This window comes from Anolis sagrei, chromosome 5 (genome assembly GCF_037176765.1).
Source record: "Anolis sagrei isolate rAnoSag1 chromosome 5, rAnoSag1.mat, whole genome shotgun sequence".
Taxonomy (NCBI): Eukaryota; Metazoa; Chordata; class Lepidosauria; order Squamata; family Dactyloidae; genus Anolis; species Anolis sagrei.
In genome coordinates this window covers 124,356,340-124,375,905 of record NC_090025.1, presented here as the reverse complement: position 1 = coordinate 124,375,905, position 19,566 = coordinate 124,356,340, and the positions used below count along the sequence as shown (strand labels likewise).

General features: G+C 39.2%; 1 protein-coding gene across 1 annotated transcript in view; it reads right to left on the bottom strand.

Moving 5' to 3' along the window:
- MOV10L1 (Mov10 like RNA helicase 1) overlaps positions 1-15,479 on the bottom strand; it is a 48,286-nt gene extending 32,807 nt beyond the window's left edge. The window contains exons 1-5 of the mRNA XM_060777786.2: positions 15,333-15,479; positions 8,546-8,730; positions 5,906-6,062; positions 3,273-3,385; positions 878-1,068 (exon numbers count right to left, since the gene is read on the bottom strand). Coding sequence (XP_060633769.2) covers positions 878-1,068; positions 3,273-3,385; positions 5,906-6,062; positions 8,546-8,730; positions 15,333-15,420 — 734 coding nt within the window. The 5' untranslated portion in view covers positions 15,421-15,479. The remainder of the gene's footprint in view (positions 1-877; positions 1,069-3,272; positions 3,386-5,905; positions 6,063-8,545; positions 8,731-15,332) is intronic.
- Between the last annotated feature and the right edge of the window lie 4,087 nt (positions 15,480-19,566).

Sequence of the window (19,566 nt, the reverse complement as noted above, 5' to 3'; positions counted from 1 at the left end):
AAGAGCCACAATAAAGAGCAAGCTCTTGATGCTGTGTTAGAAGACAAACATATCTGACTCTTGGTTGTGTTCACGTGACTCCTTTTTAGCAAGTTCAGCTTTTCAAAAAAGTGTTGTCCACAACACTGCAACTAGTTACCATGATATATTCCTGGGTATCTAGGTATAGACCAGGCATGAGCAAACTTTGGCCCTCCAGGTATTTTGGACTTCCCAGAAATCCCAGTCAGCTTAAGGCTTCTTAAGAATGGTGGGAGTTGAAGTCCAAAACACCTGGAGAACCAAAGTGAGCCCCATGCCTGGTATAGACCCAGGACTCCAAATTTAAAAAACAAACAAACCCAACTTCAATTAGTTTACTTTGTATGAAAAACAGCACTAGTTGGAATGTCTCAGTCCAAATAAATTTTTAAAAGGCTATGATCTGCCCACATGATGTACAGCCAGTTCTACAGCAGAAATACTTCTTCAAGCTATTAATTTGGCCTAAAAAGTACTGCATGTTACTCTGGAGTGACCCATTGTGTTTTTGACAGGACTGCTTGATTGGTCTGAATCCAAGATGATCCAGTGTCTGCACAGCAAAAGACCCACTTTTGTTTTGCTGGCCAGAAGCAGCTTCCTAACGATGTCACTTTTGGTGTTCACATAGTAGGGTGTTCTGTTGTGAACTCCCAATAAGTGACAAAATCAGCAAGGCAGGGAGTGTTTTGGGCAGTTAAACAGCTGCAGCCAACAGGAGGACAGAGAACCCGTGCTGATGTGCCATGTAGACTGCAGAAAAGCTTTGGGGCAATTCTATACATATGTATGGACTCTGTGAGGTATATCGGGTGCAACAGTATTTCACCTACTGGGGATACACCCCAATTCTTACGCATTTTTATCTGCAGGAGCCATGCAAAGTGCTCTCCATATGTAGCATGACTGGTTACTTTCCACAGCAACCACATTGACCAAGTCATATCTTTGAGGCACGTAACCATCAGCAAGTCTCAGGGAATCCAGAGTGAAAAACACACTGTCATCTACAACACCAGTTCTTCCACACAGACTGGATACACGGACCTGAAATAATTGTAGTTGGCAAATGCAAAGTTAAAATGCAGTAATCAATATAAACCTTTAATCCAAGTATGCATAAAGCTACTTAAAGTTTCTGGAGAAAACTATTGAGCTGGCCATCTGTATTTCAAATCACAAAGCTGTCACAGTTATATTAAATCAGGCATCCTAAACTGTGGCCCTCCAACTGTTTGGGCCGTCAACTCCTAGAATTCCTGACAACTGAACAAGCTCGTTAGGGATTCTGGGAGTTGGAGGCCCAAGCAGCTGGAGGGCAGCCGTTTGAGGATGCCTGAACTAAATGTATTGATTTAGACTTAATTATGTCATAAACTAATTCTTAACCATGATCAAACACTAAAACAGTGTCACTGATAACACTAGCGAACACACTTTTTGGTACATCAAATGTTAGCCCTGTTTCTGGGTACATTTGACTGGGTATATGATTCCAAAAATGGCACCAGTTGTCCTTAATCAGACACGTCACGCACAAAGCCTGTGGACCACATAATTTAATTATCAGAGCAGCATAGTTATACAGTCTGACATGAGTCCCTTGAAGGCAACTATAAGGCTGATGTGGCCCTAAGTGGAAATGTGTTTGACACCCCTGCCCTACCAGCACTAGTTTTTAAGATACAGAACATATGCCATCTACCAGTCATCCATATAAAATCATAAATATGTATAAGAAACTAGAGCTGATGCAGTCAATCCGATGCAATTTTCTGAAACAGCGTCCCAAATAACCCCAGTAACAGGCCTAAAAACCAAGACACCAAAAATGTTGTTGTTGTTGTGCTGTGCAATTCTTAAAGTCTACTGTTGGTTACTTGACTTAAATATTGTCTTGAAGAACCTTTACTTTGACATCTAATACTATTTTCAAATATACAGATTCCACTATTTCCTGAAGAATAAGAGTAACATTTCCTGTTTGTAGTCCATTTAGGCACTACTGCTTATCTTACCCTTTATATATGGTGACAGCAGGCAATAGCTATGAATCCATTCCCAGTTTCAGAATCTTGAACAAAATGAGACTGCAATTGCAATTTCACCATGTTGAACAGTTTAAGAAATCTATGACCTACTTTAAGGGGCACAATCAAGGTACTGCTTTTCTTATACAGAACAAGCAGTGTGAGTCCAGAAGCAATAAAAATTAGAAATGAGACACCAAATCAATTTTGGAGCAGAAGCCGTTCTCCTTGAACTATGTTTAGCCTTTTTAAAAAAGTGACTACGAACATTAGAGGTATATAAAATGATGCATGGTATAGAGACAGTGGCTGCAATATTAGATAATGACACCTTGAAAATTCATTAAGACAAATTGTGTAAAATGAGGTGAGACCAAAAAGAAATATTTCTTTGCACATTACACAACTGCAATTTGCCACTGTGATAAGTAATGCTGTCTGTAAACTTAACAGCTTTCAAACAGAACTAGGTACATTCATCAAGGATAAGGCAGCCAATGGATATCAATGACAATGTATTTTCCCTGGCAACAGGGGATGTATACATCAGCTTCAGGGAACATGAGGGTGTAAAGATTCTCTTTTTGAGCTTGCCACAAAAGGATCTCATGGGCCCCTTTGGAAACAGATTACAGGTAGTCCCCGAGTTACAAATGTCCAATCTACAAATGACTCATAGTTAAGGACGGGGCTGAGATAACAGGAAGTGAGATAAATCTATCCTTAGGGAGAGAAATTCACTCTTGGAAGATTTATTACCATGGGAAAAGGGGTCTCCACTGAAGCTTTATCATGAATCCACAAGGTTTTTCAAAATCTATCACAGGAGCAGAAATGAGGTGCAATTTTCTCAACAGGGGCACAGACAACAAAAGAAACACCAGTTTTAACCCTCCCCTATGCTATCCAAAGTATGTATGTTTGTATGAGTGTGTGCGTGTGTGTATTTGTCTGCCTCGAGTTACACTTTAAAAATGTACCTGTTCCGACTTAAATACAAATTTAACTTAAGAACAAACCTACAGAACCTATCTTGTTTATAACTTGGGGACTGCCTGTATTGGGTTGGATAGGCCTTTGGTTTGATTCATCAGGACCCTTTTCATGTTACCTGCAGTACAACTCAGATTGCTATAGCCTATATATCTATCATTCACCTACTATGTATTAGCTGACTAAAAATCTAAGAAATCTCAAAAGTCAACCAGGCATTAGACGTACCTTATCAATTCTTTTATATCTCAAGGGTTCCACACAAATTGCTTTAGTGGTCCATGTTGTTGGGTCAATAACATATTCTGCTACTACCCAATCTCCTTTACAAGGTTTAAAGGCTTGAAAATAAAATCACAATGCATTTCAATAAGTTTGCGTATCAATTTGACCCATTTGCAATAGAATGTAAGAGCCATCGCAAACTAGGTTCCTGCGGGAGAAAACCTTGCTAGCATGTCCCTGACATCACGAGACTCCGCCTCTCGCCCCGCCCCTTTCTCCGCCCCTTTCTCTTTGCCAGCGTGGTTTTTCCTTTGCTAGGGCAGCATTGCCCGCATTTTCTCTCAGTTGGCAGAATTCAACTGAGAGAAAATGCGGGCAATGCTGCCCTAGCAAAGGAAAAACCACGCTGGCAAAGAGAAAGGGGCGGAGAAAGGGGCAGGGAGAGAGGCGCAGGCTCATGACGTCAGGGACGTGCTAGCAAGGTTTTCTCCCGTAGGAACCTAGTTTGCGACGGCTCAAACAGAAGAGCAAGACAGTTAAACAGCAGTTGTTACTTAGTTGCTGAAATTGGATTGTTATTGCTCTCAACATAATACCAAAGATAAAATTTCAAAACAAAATGAGGAGAAATGCCACAAATATAAATCCATACATATTTTGAAACCAAACTTACCAAGGAAAATGACATAGATTTTTTTCTTTCACCAGCCCTCACTTCTATTATGATTTTGGCTGAAGTAGCCAAGCATATAGATCTCTGTTTTTGTTTTTAAGATGGTGGGCGTAACTGATGAGCAGGCTAACCTGCTCTCTTCTTTTCTCTCTTTTGCTGTTCACATATTCTTATCAAGAAATTCTGAGGGCAACTGCTGCTTACTTGAATTTTTGTACACAGGTACACACATCTCAGCTGCCTGTGTGACTTCTTGTCACCAAATACCACACAGTTCAACAATAAGAAAAGAGTACATAATAGAAAAGGCGGTTTCAAAAATGAGTAGACAAAAGTATTCCAAAATCAGCAAAGCAATCACAAAGGTACAATCAAAAACCATACTGTAAAAGCATGTTCACAGTTATATTCATAAGCTTGACATTCTTGAGAATAACCAATAGCAGGGACAACCCAGGGGTTTCAACACTTAAAGCAAAACTAGATCCAAAGGCTTGAAACTTGTACACAACTATACTCCAAAAGCTTGGAAACTTGATCCAAGAATTGTAATCCAATCAAGAGGCACTGATCTTAAACAAGAAAGCAAGATACATTACCAAAGACCAGAACTCCTAACTCAGAGCTCCCAAGAAAGGCAACTTGACCGATAGAAATCCAATGTTGATCTCCAATGAACATTATCACAAAACTCTTAAGACTTCTAATTCCTACCCATGACATCACTCTTTCTTACACCTAGGTTCCCTTTGTTTATGTTTTAGCCTCCAGGAACAACAAATTTGTCTCTGCTTTGCACTATTTCTAATAGTTGAGTTATAGGCAGTGCTCCCATCTTCTCCACATTTCTTTCAACAGTCAGTCCCTGGCAGATTATCATGAGCACCACTTTCTGTTTCCCTAACAACAACTCTAACCAAAACATTCCCATTATCAGGAGGAAAACGTACAGCTAGACAGAGGAAAATTGGGAAGGGGGGATACCTTTGAAGTCTGACTTGGCCACGGTAGTCCATGCTCTGGTTACATCCCGTACTGCAACGAGCGCTACGTGGGGTTGCATTTGAAGACTGTCCGGAAGCTTCAAATGGTCCAACGAACGGCAGCCAGATTGCTAACAGGAGCGGTGCTCAGGGAGAATACAACTCCTCTGTTGCACCAGCAACATTGGCTGCCATTTTGCTACCGGGCACAATTCAAAGTGCTGGCTTTAGCCTATAAAGCCCTAAACGGTTCTGGCCCAACTCACATGTCCAAACGCATCTCCCCTTATGAACCATCTAGGACCTTAAGATCATCTGGGGAGGTTCTGCTCTCATTACTGCCTTCGTCACAAGTACATTTGGCGGAGATGAGAGACAGAGCCTTTCCGGCGGTGGCCCCTCGGCTGTGGAACACCCTCCCTATAGATATTAGATCAGCCACTTCCTTTCTAACATTCCAGAAAAAAGTCATGACTCGGCTTTTTGAACAAGCATTTCCAAACGCAGAGTAATCAACATAGGAAAACGGAACGACAACAATGAGACCGGACAACGTTTTTAACAAGGCGACACTATGAATTTATATTTTACCAATATGTTTAATTTTTATTATATGTTATGTTTTTAATTGTATTTATGATATTGTAAGCATTGAATTTTACTCTGTTAACCACCTTGAGTTGCCTACGGGCTGAGAAAGGCGGTATTCAAATATAATAAATAAATAAATAAATAAATATATTGATGCAAATAGGCTTTGGTAAAAGGAGGTTCTTGTTAGAGGCTTTGTTAATTGAGGTGTATCCCTGTACACACGATTTTCAGAGATAAAAATATTTTTCTTACGCTCAAGTGAGGTGGTAAAGAATGTTAAATCCGCATATAATAAACTATGGCATCTAAGGCATTTTCACTGCAACGCAAAGATGCAAAGAAAAAGGAAAAAAAGTGATGTAAGTTTAAAATAAAATGTAAATCACCTTTAGAAACCACATCGAAGGAGAAAGAGGTTGTTTGGTTTATGTATCCACCAGCTTGAGTTAGGTATGTAATATTTCCAATTAGTGTCTTAATATCAGAGTCAATCTCACTGGGACATGTGCTGTGATCTTCCCATGTATCAGGTATGATTTCTACCTATAAAAGTGGACAAATCAAAGTTTCCTGCAAATCAGTTTTCTGATATATAAAAGAATATAAAAGATTTGATTGTTGATAATTCCCTGTAGAGGAGACATACTACAGAACTGCTTCGAACATACTGAAATACACATAATTGACAACATTCTATAAACACTGGTATGTACAGACTACTAGACAGACATGGCGAAACCCACAAGAAACCAGGAAAAATTGAGATGAGAGATTCTGACAAGATTATGGCCCTTATGCATGTAGGGTCATGGGGCTGATTGGTGGTCAAATGTTTTTTACTTCAAAAATATCACTAATGCCACACAGAGTACAAAATTATAATGAAAAGTTGCTAATCTCTCTCATATATTCCAGACACCTACTTTCTATAATCTGAATTGTGGATAAAATATTTGTAAAATAAAACGTTAGAAATATTATCCGGATTGGTCGCCAGGACCATTTATTATGAAATGGCCTTGGTCAACACAAAACACTGGCACTGAAATGTTGAGAACACATTTCTCCTAGATGAATTCATAGCTATGAAAGGGCTCCAGCTATTTCTCTTCGCAACACATTTGCTCCCGTCCACAACTGTTATATGACCATCATATTAATTCATTGATAAAAATATGATCTGTTTTCTCTCCTGAAATCTATTTATGTTATTGTGGGTTTTTTCCGGCTATAGGGCCATGTTCTAGAGGCATTTCTCCTGACGTTTTGCCTGCTCTCATTACTGCCTTCGTCACAAGTACATTTGGCGGAGATGAGAGACAGAGCCTTTCCAGCGGTGGCCCCTCGGCTGTGGAACGCCCTCCCTATAGATATTAGATTGGCCACTTCCTTTCTAACATTCCAGAAAAAAGTCAAGACTCGGCTTTTTGAACAAGCATTTCCAAACGCAGAGTAATCAACATAGGAAAACGAAACGACAACAATGAGACCGAACAACGTTTTTAACAAGGCAACACTATGAATGTATATGAATTTAGATGCAGGCAAAATGTCAGGAGAAATGCCTCTAGAACATGGCCCTATAGCCCGAAAAAACCCACAAGAACCTAGTGATTCCAGCCATGAAAGCCTTCGACAATATATTTATGTTATATTGACAATTACGAATGCAAAGGGATATGTTACATGCAACATTTTGTATGCTCCTCAAAACAACTCGTGTTAATTGCAATTGTCGGAAATCTGTTATATCTATGGTAGCCTCTTTTCATACAGGATGAGACAAGTAAAATGATGAATTCCTCAGGAATGCTGAATATGAAAATGAAGAATTCCTTAAGGATGTTGAGTATGGACACTAGCAAGGAAAAGGAGGTGCAAAGTGACAGGGTAGAGCTCATTTAGGTACTATTTCTATGTTCCTATTCAGTGTCTTTAATTCATTTCCAACTTATGGTGACCCTGAGAAGAACTTATCATGGGGTTTTCTTGGTAAGATTTGTTCAGAGAGGAGCTGTCATTACCTTCTTTTAAGGCTGAATAATGTGGCTAGCCCAGAGTCATTTCTGGGATGAGAAGGAATTTGAACCTTGGTCTGCTACAGTCCCTGTCCAACACTCAAACTAAGATACCATTCTGCTACATTCACAATGGAGGACCTTCTTGCGGCAACATCGGAGGCACTCCAAGTGGCCAGATACTGGTCAAAGGACATTTAATCAACTACCAAGTTTGCAAATGTTGTGTTTTGTCTGTTTGTTTGTTTTGTTCTGTTAGAAATGTAATACAATTGTCTGGTCGCACCTGACACAATAAATAAATAAATATACTCAGTGGGGTAAGTCTGCCATCTGCTGGATGCTTGGAGGAATTACCAATATATGTGCATGGAATCATGGACAGAATTACTAAATGCAATACTGTACACATAAAATAAACTTCACATGAATATTATATGTAGTGAGTAACATTATTTGAAAAAAACACTCACAAAATGATTTTAAACATAGAAAGCCATCAGGTGTTATAAAATAAACTGTATTATTCCTCCATTTGCTCTATTAATAATGTAGTTTATATTTCGTAACAGCTGCTGGCCTAAATTCAAAACCCTTTTGTTTCCGTTTCAGTTTTTGGTTTCAAATAATCTCCTCCACTATACATAATATTCAATGTTCCTTTTATATGTACTGTATTTAGCGTAGTTCTGCCCATGATTCAACTTCTAGCAACTTTATATTATTTACTTTTGTGTGACCTAGATAAAGATTGGATGCTTCCTATCCCGTCTGACTCACATTCAAACAATATTGAGAATCTGAGTCAGATTATTATTTCTCTCCATAATGAAGTGATAGAGACACACCCAAGAACCTTAATATTTCTCTTGGTACATAATAACTGCATAGGCAACATGTGCTGAAACACTTTGGGCTTTCAATATGACCAAATGGATAAACAGAATTTTATTTTGTACACAGTTTACAGAAAAACTTGACGAATTTCCACAGTAATTTTAAACTCACCCTGATTGCCTTTAATCCAGTAGATATTTTATCTTCTTCAACAAGAGCTACAACCCTCTGTCCAACGTGCAATGGCGCATTGCTAATGACAGCATCATTGGTGAAAACAATGGAATCGTCTATCATCCCATAGTCCAGGCAAAATCTTGTCACTACGCCTTGTACAGTTTTTGCCCTTTTGACATCTTTTAAAAAAGATAAACATATTTAAGCCAATACAAAGTGCCCCTTGTATTTCTTTCAAGATAAGTGTATTAAAAACTTTTCTTGGTCCTCTGGATGTACTTTTTGTTATAGAATAAAGCAGAAAACAAATCATCTGGAAGTTTCATGCCAGTGAAGATGGGTAACAGGAGAAGTATTAAAGTCATTCACATCTCCCCTACCTCCCTTTTATAATCACTGCTTTGAAAGCGATCGTAATTAAATTACCTACCTTGAGCAACTGCTTGACAGAAGGCAACAAGCCATGCTGGGTTTATTAAGCAATAACATTTCATTAAGAGTTTTTATTAGATGTACAAATCAATTTCAGGATAAGAACAGCTTGGGTAAAGCCACAACAGTGCTGCAAGCTATCCCCAGGAATGCTCTTCAGTTCCATATCAACTATTTTGGAAATTGCCAAGAAAAAAAGTATGTCTTTATCTGTCCTTAGCATCTTTTCCCCATTCTTCTGGTTTTGTGCAGCTCCTGGAATTTCTCTATAGTTCACTATGCATTACAGTTCAGTATATAGTATCCCTTTCCATACTGAGACCTCCTTTTTATAGGACCACAATCCTAATTCTAATACAATTCAATATTAATTCAATCTTATAGTTAAGCCCATTTATTTTCGAATTAATCGCTGATAAGAATCCAATTGCACTTCAGAATATTAAAATGCAACTAAGATGGAGTAAGGTCAAGAACAATGAACAGGAAGGCAAAATCTTATATGTAACTTTCCTTAGAAAAAAACCCAGTAAGATTAAATGTAAGTCATTGTCAGGATTCGAAAATGGTAGCCCTCTACATGTATTTTCCATTTACCTTGCCCAGGATAGTGAATGGTGAACAATAATACAAGAAGTTCCTTTTCCACTTTTCTTTGGGTAAATACATAGCACACATAAGCAATTCACAGACAAGGACAGGCAACAGATGGATTGGTTTTAGACAAGAATGTTAGAGGCACTATATTCCCCTTACTTAAGACTATCATGGAGACAGATCCATGCTGAAATCTGTCTCCATTTTAAAGTTTTATTGCACTTGGAGAAACATGGTATTGTTCTGTGGGGGAGTCACCGCAATGGGGAATGTTAATCCGTCTCTTTAGCAGTGACTCTCCTGAAAATGCCCCCCATGCACTCTAATCAGGATGTTAAAAGCTTTCTATTGGAATAAATGGCAAGTTTTGAAAAGGTTTATTACAGTATTTTCAAGGAATGGCACAGTAGTAGGAATGGCACTGCCCTCTCCTGCAGTGCACCACCTCGCATGCACACATAAATGTTCCCTCTCTGCACTTTAAATATGCTTTTAAAATGTTTCCAATGGCAAAATGTCCAATTATTAGGTAGCCTGGGAATTGAAGTCCCAAACATTACAAGAACAAAGAGGAACAATGCATTAGACTGCATCGGAGACTGTGGTGGGCAAAGCATAATCTATCAGATGTTCCGTAGTTTGGCAGTAACTCCCACTAACTCCAACCAGCATAGCTAATGGTGAGGAATGTTAGGTGTTGCAGACTGAATATCTCTGGACAGCGGATTTTGTCTTCCTGTATACTAGACTGACACCCAGACAAGTCTCTGGGATCCATTTTTAAATGGTTAATACTAATTTTAATTTTAAAGGGTGATAGAAAGGAATGAAACATTATTTACAAAATGTTCAAGTGCATGAAAACTCAATCATGAATACCTCACCAAGAAATATAAGCTGCTCAAGTCATCCCACTAGTCAGCAGGATATATCAACACACTATGCCTTTGTATGTGGGCATTACTTGAAAGATGCATGATTAGCTTGGGACTTATCCTCTAAATTCAACTGTCCAATAATCAAAGAGACAAAGGATGAACCATTTTATCCAGTACTGTGAAGCCACTATCTATCACTTTATATATCTTTAGAGAAGAAGTATGTATATTGCGGACATCACTCTCAATCTCATCAGATAAGAGGTACTAAATAATGTATATACAGGGTCACAATATGTCACAGTCAAAATGCACTGACAGACCCTGATTCCAATTCTCTGTAAAACACTTTAAAAGTAATGGGTTCCAAAGCTATACTGGTTTACTAACAATTATACTTTACTTTCAAAATAAATATTTTATGCCCTCTTGTTCAAGAAGATATCACACTGACTTTGGAATGTCAGCATACCAAGTTGTGCACATTCAGTAAAATTCACAGAACTGTATTTCTTAGAAATCTGATTGCTAACAATTAGAAGTAAACACATGTGACAAATACATTCCACAAAAATATGGACATAATTACTCAAGAAGCAATCACGTCCACAAAATGTTAAAAACTGAGATGTCAAAATAATTATTAGAAAGTATTCTCAGAAGACATGAACCAAGCCTAAATCAGGCTCATTCCAGATGTCCTAGAAAATGTGTTATTGTTGTTTTATTTCATTTTAATCATGTTTTGGTTCCGATACTTGTTAACATATAAAATGATTGACAAAAGTATTCACAGCTAAACATTGGAACATAAGAACCCGAGTGTCTTCAAAAGACTCAGTCAAAACCTAGACCACAATCCAATTGTGAATTTGTAGCCAAACTAGAAAAAAGTGTCTGTTCAGCAACGGTCTCCATTCAATTTGGCAACTGCAGAAATCTTGCCAAGAAGAAACTGAAGGACCCAGATGCCCAAAACTGATAGAAATGTAATTGGAGATAAATGTAAATGTAGATAATTGGTATTTAATTATAGACACATATTCAGTGTGTATCAAAATAGTAACAATGCACATTAAATCCATCACACAGCGATTCAAAGCCTAAAGGATACCAAGGATCCACTATATTATAGACACAAAAGATATTTACATCTATTTATATATAAACCGGACTACACATTTCAATCCAATTACTTTTCTTTACAATGTATGGACCACTTGCAAGTGATCCATACGACGCCATATTGAGTGATTCAAATGTGATATCCGGGTTGATTACATATTATGTTTGCCAGTTTTTCCAGCTATTTAATCTGGATGCAAAACATGTTATTTTGGGAAAGTGAAATGAAACAAGTGGGTGTTATTTTAAAACAACAAACCTAAAACATGCCTATATCATAACTATATAGACAAAGAGTTATGGTTCTAAATACATCCTGTCTTTCAACCGTTTGATAACCCACCACCTTTCAATCCAGATCACTGGCTCTCATATTTTGATCTTGTCATTTTTTTTTAGGACTTTGGTTCCCAGAATTCCTGAAGATTAGCCAAGCTGACCAGGGCTTCTGGGAGTTGAAGTAAAATATATATATACTGAGAATCACTTATCCAACTCAATGAGGTTGAAGTGATACGGGGGGGGGGGGGGGGGGATGGAATTTATGGCAGAGGGTGCCTACTACATTGCAGAATTAATGCAATGTGATACAATTTGAACTGCCACAGCTAAATAGTATGAAATCCTTGGATTTGTATTATTGTTGTTATTATTACACTATGTAACAACATTTGAAAAAATATGTTCTTGGTTTGAAAGTGTCATTTCCTGTTTAATTGTGCATATCGCTTTGAAAGCAGTTTTATACTCCAGAAATATCATTTTTGTGGCTGCCATGAACTATTTTGAATTGGTCGAGATATTCATTGAAAAACTATAGCAAATTGTGCTGCAGGATGTCCCGCAAAAGCAAAGTTTTTGCAGCTTAATAAACCTTGTACCTTGGTCCATATATCAAATGGATAATTTATTAGGAATCTCACATTAGAACAATGTATTTTATCTGTGGCCAAGACCTAAAAATAACATATAAAACAGTTTTAAGCAAAACAGATTTGTCTGAGTTGCTGTGAGTTTTCTGGGCTGCATGGCCATATTCCAGAAGCATTCTCTCCTGATGTTTTGCAGGCATCCTCAGAGGTTGTGAGGTCTGCTGGAAGCTAGGAAAATGAGGTTTATGTATCTGTGGAATGTCCAGGATTGGAGAAAGAACTCTTGTCTGCCTGTGGCAAGTGTGAATGTTGTAATAGGCCACCTTGATTAGCATTTAATGGCCTTGCAGCTTCAAAGCCTGGCTGGTTGCTGTCTGGGGATCCTTTGTTGGGAGGTGTTAGCTCCTGATTGATTCCTGTCTGGAATTCCCCCGCTTTTTGAGTGTTGCTCTTTATTTACTGTCCTGATTTTAGAGGTTGTTCATTTTCATGGTTTCCTCCTTTCTGTTGAAATTGTCTACATGCTTGTGAATTTTAATGGCTTCTTTGTGTAGTCTGACATGGTGGTTGGCAGAGTGGTCCAGTATTTCTGTGTTCTCAAATAATATGCAGACTTCTCAGATTGAATTTGCCTGCAGTGCCTTTCATTTTTCTTGATTCATGTTTGGGCAATGCTGCGTTTGGTGGTCCCTATGCAAGCTTGTCCACAGCTGCATGGTATACGGTAGACTCCTGCCGAGATGAGAGGATCCCTCTTGTCCTTTGCTGAAGTGGGCAAAATGCAAGGAGAGAATGTTTCTGGAACATAGCTATACAGCCAGAAAAGTCACAGCAACCCAGTGATTCCAGCCATGAAAGCCTTCAACAACACCTTTGCTTCATTTCCCACAAACATATAGCCAATTGGCTTTTATTACATGCTAACAAAACATTGCAGTTGCTGCTATTTGGTCACTTCCGCCCTGTGTCCATTTGTCAATATCATGCCAACTACATATGGCATGTCATAATGAAATGACTTATGGCTATGACAGCATAAGAGCATTTAAAGCATTAATTAAAACTGACAAAACATTAAAAGTAGGAAAGAGCAGGTAAAATACAAGTACAGCCACTGAAGTCTAGAAGTTAAGAGTGCTGGATTGCAGTCTGGGAAATCTAGGTTCAAATTCTCATTAAATATGAAACACAGCAAGTGATCTTGGGCAATATGTCTGAGATCCACATATGTTGGGGATCCTTCCCCCCAGCACCAACTGCTGCTCTGAGCCAGAGTGAAGAGAGAGGGGGCCAGGGGACAGTTCCACCTTGTCTCCTGTGCTATGCTAATAATATAATATAATATAATATAATATAATATAATATAATATATTGTATATACATATAATATACAGAGTACAGAGTACCTAATATAGGAAATCAAATGACCTGACAATGGAATTGGACAATGCTTGAGAATAATGAGACGCTGATAATGTTGCTTTTATTGCTTTTGTGATGTCTTATACTGTTTAATCTTGGAAGACAATCCTCCTCGGAAAACAGATTAAATACTGTTAAATACAGATTAAATACTGTTTAATGTATTTTATCTATTATGTTTTATGTATACTGATTTGTTGGAAAACGCCTTGAGTCGCCAATTGGCTGAGAAAGGCGGTATACAAATACAGTAAATAAATAAATATTTATAATATTATAATGTAATGCAATATAATACTAATAATATAATCATATATTTATATTACATGTAATATTACTAATAATATTACAATATAATGGCATCGTACAATATAGTAATATTTAATACTGATACTGTACTATGCTAATAATATAATATATTGTATGTATATATATCTTGTAAGTCGCTCTTGAGTCTCCTTCGGGGTGAGAAGGGCGGCATATAAATGTCATAAATGAATAAGTAAATAAATATGTGGGGCTGACTGTGGTAAATAATGTATATATTCAGTTTTATCACACTTATTTACTGTATTATTATAAGTGTCTTATTTAACTTACTACATAGAGTTTTATTAAGTTGTCTCAAGCTTTGTTGTTTGGTTCGGTATGGTGATATGGTGTAAGGGCTAATCAATAAAGTGTATGTATTTATTAATAAACCTTCTCTATATTTTTTATGATGGAACCAATTAGGAAATGACATTTACAACCCAGGAACAAAAATGGTGTTATATAGAGCTATTATTTATTGTATTTATACCCCCTTTCAATCCAGGGGGACTCAAGGCAACTAACCACCAAACACTTTGAAAACAAAGCCAATTATCAAATTAGTAAAGCAACAATGAAATAATACTGCATGATAAATAGTTAAAACAGAATACCAGCACTGTTTGGAGGGAGAGAGCTGAAGGCCATATAAAACAAGCCTGAGCAAACTTGGGCCCTCCAGGTGTTTTGGACTTCAACTCCCACAATTCCTAACAGCCTCCGGTCCCTTCCTTTTCGAGGGGGAAAAGGAAAGGGCCTGAGGCTGTTAGGAATTGTGGGAGTTGAAGTCCAAAACACCTGGAGGGCCCAAGTTTGCTCAGGCCTATTATAAAACCATGTAAAACTACAACTCCCATGATTCCACCACATTGTGCCAAGTGGTGTCAAAGTGTATTCATTCTCCAATGTAGATGTATCCAGAAATCAAGCAGGAAGCACAAGTTGGGAAGGAAAAGCAATGCTGGAGCTGCACATCCTTCTATTTTCCACTTGAGAGGAGAGAAAGGCACAGGACACGTTGCCATTCCTGCTCCTGGCTTTTTCCTTTGGGAACCAAAGGCCTCTAAAGCCTATCCCTTTCTTTCTCTCCCCAAACAACCAAACCCATTGGGTGGGAAACGAAGCCTCTTCCTCCTCTTCTACCTCTCCTTTCGCCAGCCTCCTTTTCCTCCTCCTCCTCTTCGGCCCTTCGCCAGAAGAAAGCGAGGCCCTTGGAGAAGAGTTGGAGCATCCCGACGAGGCTTCAGCCACAAGGCCTGAGCCTCTCCCTCAGAAACGCGGGAAGCGCCTTCCTCAGGCCCGCCCGCGCATGCGCCAAAGCCTCTTCTGTCTGGAGCCCTTTTATAGGAAGAGGCGCTTCAGTGAATAGCTTTCTGAGGAGACTGAGGCGCTGGTGCTTTACCCAACTACAAATCCCAGGATCCCCTATAGCATTGAGCCCGTTTCAGAATTAAAGTGGTGTCAAACTGCCTTCACTCTACAGTGTAGAAGAGGAATGTGGTAAACTTCGAAGTTTCCTTTTCATTTCACACATTTCTGGCCTTGTATGTTTATGTATGTATGGGCTTAATGGCAACTCCCATTAATTTCACAGGATTAGGGTCTGGAGAACAAGCCCTATGAGGAGCAGCTTAAGGAGCTGGGCATGTTTAGCCTGAAGAAGAGAAGGCTGAAAGGAGATATGATAGCCATGTATAAATATGTGAGAGGAAGCCACAGGGAGGAGGGAGCAAGCTTGTTTTCTTCTTCCTTGGAGGTTAGGACGCAGAACAATGGCTTCAAACTACAAGAAAGGAGATTCCATCTGAACATGAGGAAGAACTTCCTGGCTGTGAGAGCCGTTCAGCAGTGGAACTCTCTGCCCCGGAGTGTGGTGGAGGCTCCTTCTTTGGAAGCTTTTAAACAGAGGCTGGATGGCCATCTGCCAGGGGTGATTTGAATGCAATATTCCTGCTTCTTGGCAGGGGGTTGGACTGGATGGCCCATGAGGTCTCTTCCAACTCTTTGATTCTATGATTCTATTTCCTTTGACATGGAATCCTCAGTTGGTTTTTCACTACTTCCTTTTTCTGAAACAGAGCCTATCTTTATTTATTGGGAGGCCCCTTCCGCGTAGCTGAATTTTTCAAACTGCTAGGTTTACAGAAGCTGGGACTGGCAGTGGAAGCTCACCCCACTCCCTTTCAGTCAACAAGTTTAGCAGCTCAGTGGTTTAACCCACTGCACCACCGGGGGCGCCTTGCAACAAGATTAGTACACAGCAAACTAGATCACTATGGTAGCTTTTGTATTCAATCACACTTTGGACACTTCCCAAGTGTCTAGGACTGTGTGATGTGTTGTTGTTGTTCATTCGTTCAGTCGTTCAGACTCTTTGTGACTTCATGGACCAGTCCACGCCAGAGCTCCCTGTCGGCCGTCACCACCCCTAGCTCCTTCAAGGTCAATCCAGTCACTTCAAGGATACCATCCATCCATCTTGCCCTTGGTCGGCCCCTCTTCCTTTTTCCTTCCATTTCCCCCGGCATAATTGCCTTCTCTAAGCTTTCCTGTCTCCTCATGATGTGGTCAAAGTACTTCATCTTGGCCTCTACTATTCTTCCCTCTAATGAGCAGTCAGGCTTTATTTCTTGAAGTGTGGACTGGTTGGATCTTCTCGCTGTTCAAGGCACTCTCAGAACTTTCCTCCATCACCACAGTTCAAAAGCATCTATCTTCCTACGCTCAGCCTTCCCTATCGTCCAGCTCTCACATCCATAGGTGACTACGGGGAGTACCATTGCTTTAACTATGCTTTAACTATAACTGTGTGATGTATTAGCGAATAATACATGCAGATCCAAGTAGGGTAGTCTTTTGAAGCTGACAGATGATGATTTTGTAAACACCGATTATTTTTAAGTGCAGGCCAAGGTTTTTAGGCACTGTACCCAGTACCCAGTACTGGAGTCCCTGGTGGCGCAGTGGGTTAAAGCCCTGTGCCGGCAGGACTGAAGACCGACAGGTCGCAGGTTTGAATCCGGGGAGAGGCAGATGAGCTCCCTCTATCAGCTCCAGCTCCTCATGCGGGGACATGAGAGAAGCCTCCCACAAAGATGATAAAAACATCACCACCAGGACCACCTTTACTGGCTTGTGCCAAAGTCTTCGCAGTTTGATCTTTAAATCTTCAAATTGTGTAAGTTTTTCCAGTTGCTTCTCATCAATTCTGCTGTCACCTGGGATTGCAATATCGACAATCCATATTTTGTTTTTTCCATACTTTATTATTATTATTATTATTATTATTATTATTGTTTACCTGTCTTTCCCTATGTATTGAGGCAGGGAACAACAACATTACAATACAACATATACCACCATTTAAAACACACACTACATAAAATCCATTTAAAAGAAATATACAACCAATACATAATTATCACCACAGTGGAAATGAACATATATCTTTTTGCATCAGGCTTGCAAAAGCAGATAAAATATTTTGTTTGTATTTTACAAGCATGGAATATAGGATGACTACAACAAAGGGACTTTTGTAACTGTAGGAAAAGGGAATACAGCAGGTACAGATTGTTGCCTGGTTGCGTAACCAGCAACAAGGGCTGAAACCCCCCTTTCCACACAATAAAGGTGCTTGATTTGGCCTCACCCTTGCAGATTTTTCCTCTTTCTGGATTGGGCTTTCTCCTTTTCACTTGCTGCGTCATCTTAAATGACATACATCCAATTGTGATGAGTACAAACCATTGCAGACCTCTTCAATGCATGGAATTGTTAATATGTTTCTGTTTATTCCAAATGACTCACAATGGGATTGAGATCTAAATTGATGTAAAAATAGTTACAGGATGAACTGCAGTTTTATGCTGTAGTTTCACTGAATTTGGACTTTATTTTTTAGGCTGACACCGTGGAATCCTGTATGCTACAACAATCCCATCTGTTGTTCCTCCTGTAATATTATCATTTGTATATACAGGGTTAGTCAAAATGCATAGGCCAATAAGCCATTCAATTGAATGGCTTATTGGCCTATGCATTTTGACTAACCCTGTATTACAGACATACTTTCAAATCCTTCAATTGATATGAATTGGAAGTTCTCCTGGACTCATCATTGAGCCTGGAAACCCAGGTTGCACTCGTGCCTTGGAAAGTCAGACTTGGCCACAGTAGTCCACACTCTGGTTACATTCCGAATAGACTACTGCAATGCGGTCTACGTGGGGTAGCCTTTGAAGGCTGTTTAGAAGCTTCAAATTATCCAATGGGCAGCAGCCAGATTGCTCACCAGAGTGGTGTATAGGGAGCATACAACCCTTCTGTTGCCTCAGCTCCACTGGCTGCCAATCTGCTACTGAGCACAATTCACCTTGGCAGAGAATAATAATCTCTGCCAAACCAGGACAGTTAGATTGGTCCACTTTCCAGGTGTGTTGTGTGGATAAAATAGGAAGGAGGGATGTTTGTAATGTACTGATCTAATTGGGGGTAGGTAGAATATAAATGTAACCAATGAGGAATTGTGGTGGGGCTGCAACCTTAATGATAAGTTATGCCCAATGATTCCAGTGGAGCATAATTTAAAGTACCTTTCCCCTGATTCAAATTCTTGTCTCCGACAATGCCATAGTCTTGCCAGTATGATAAATCTTTAGTGGAGGCACCTTTTTATTCTTCTTACTACACTAGGAGAAGTTCTTGATGTGAAATGAGAAGCATAAATAAAGCGGTTCCATGTATTGTAGCAAACAGTGCTTTGTGTGTGGAAGAGGTGTTTTCAGAATGAAGTGCTTTCACTGCTATGAAATTACAGCAGTGACCATTAGCCACTTTAGTTCTTTCCAATGGAATCCAGGAATCTGTAGTTTGGTGCCGGGAGCTCTGGTAGAGAACTGTAGTACACTTTCTGAACTTCAGCACTAGAGCTCTAGCAGAAAATTCAATGTACAGGCAGTCCCCAAGTTACAAACATCCCACTTACAAAGACTCTGAGTTAAGAATGGGGCTTAGACAAGTGGAAGTGAGAGAAATCTACCTCTCAGAAAGGAAATTCACTCCTGAAAGAGTTGTCATGAGAAAAAGATGTCTCCACTAAAGATTTATCACCAATCCTTCAAAAATGTATCTCTTCCGAATTCAACTTAAGTACAAACCAACAGAACCTATCTTTCATAACTTGGAGACTGTATGTAACTAACTCAAAGTACAGGGTTCAAAGTATAGTCTATTTAATTTCTGTATTACTTATCAGGTGATGTCCATGTATTGCGTACAGTTGTCTCTGTGGTTACCTGAATAATGTGTTTGTGATGCATTTGGCAACATTTCTTGACCCTACGCATGCAAAATTTTCCTATAGTCATTGATTCTG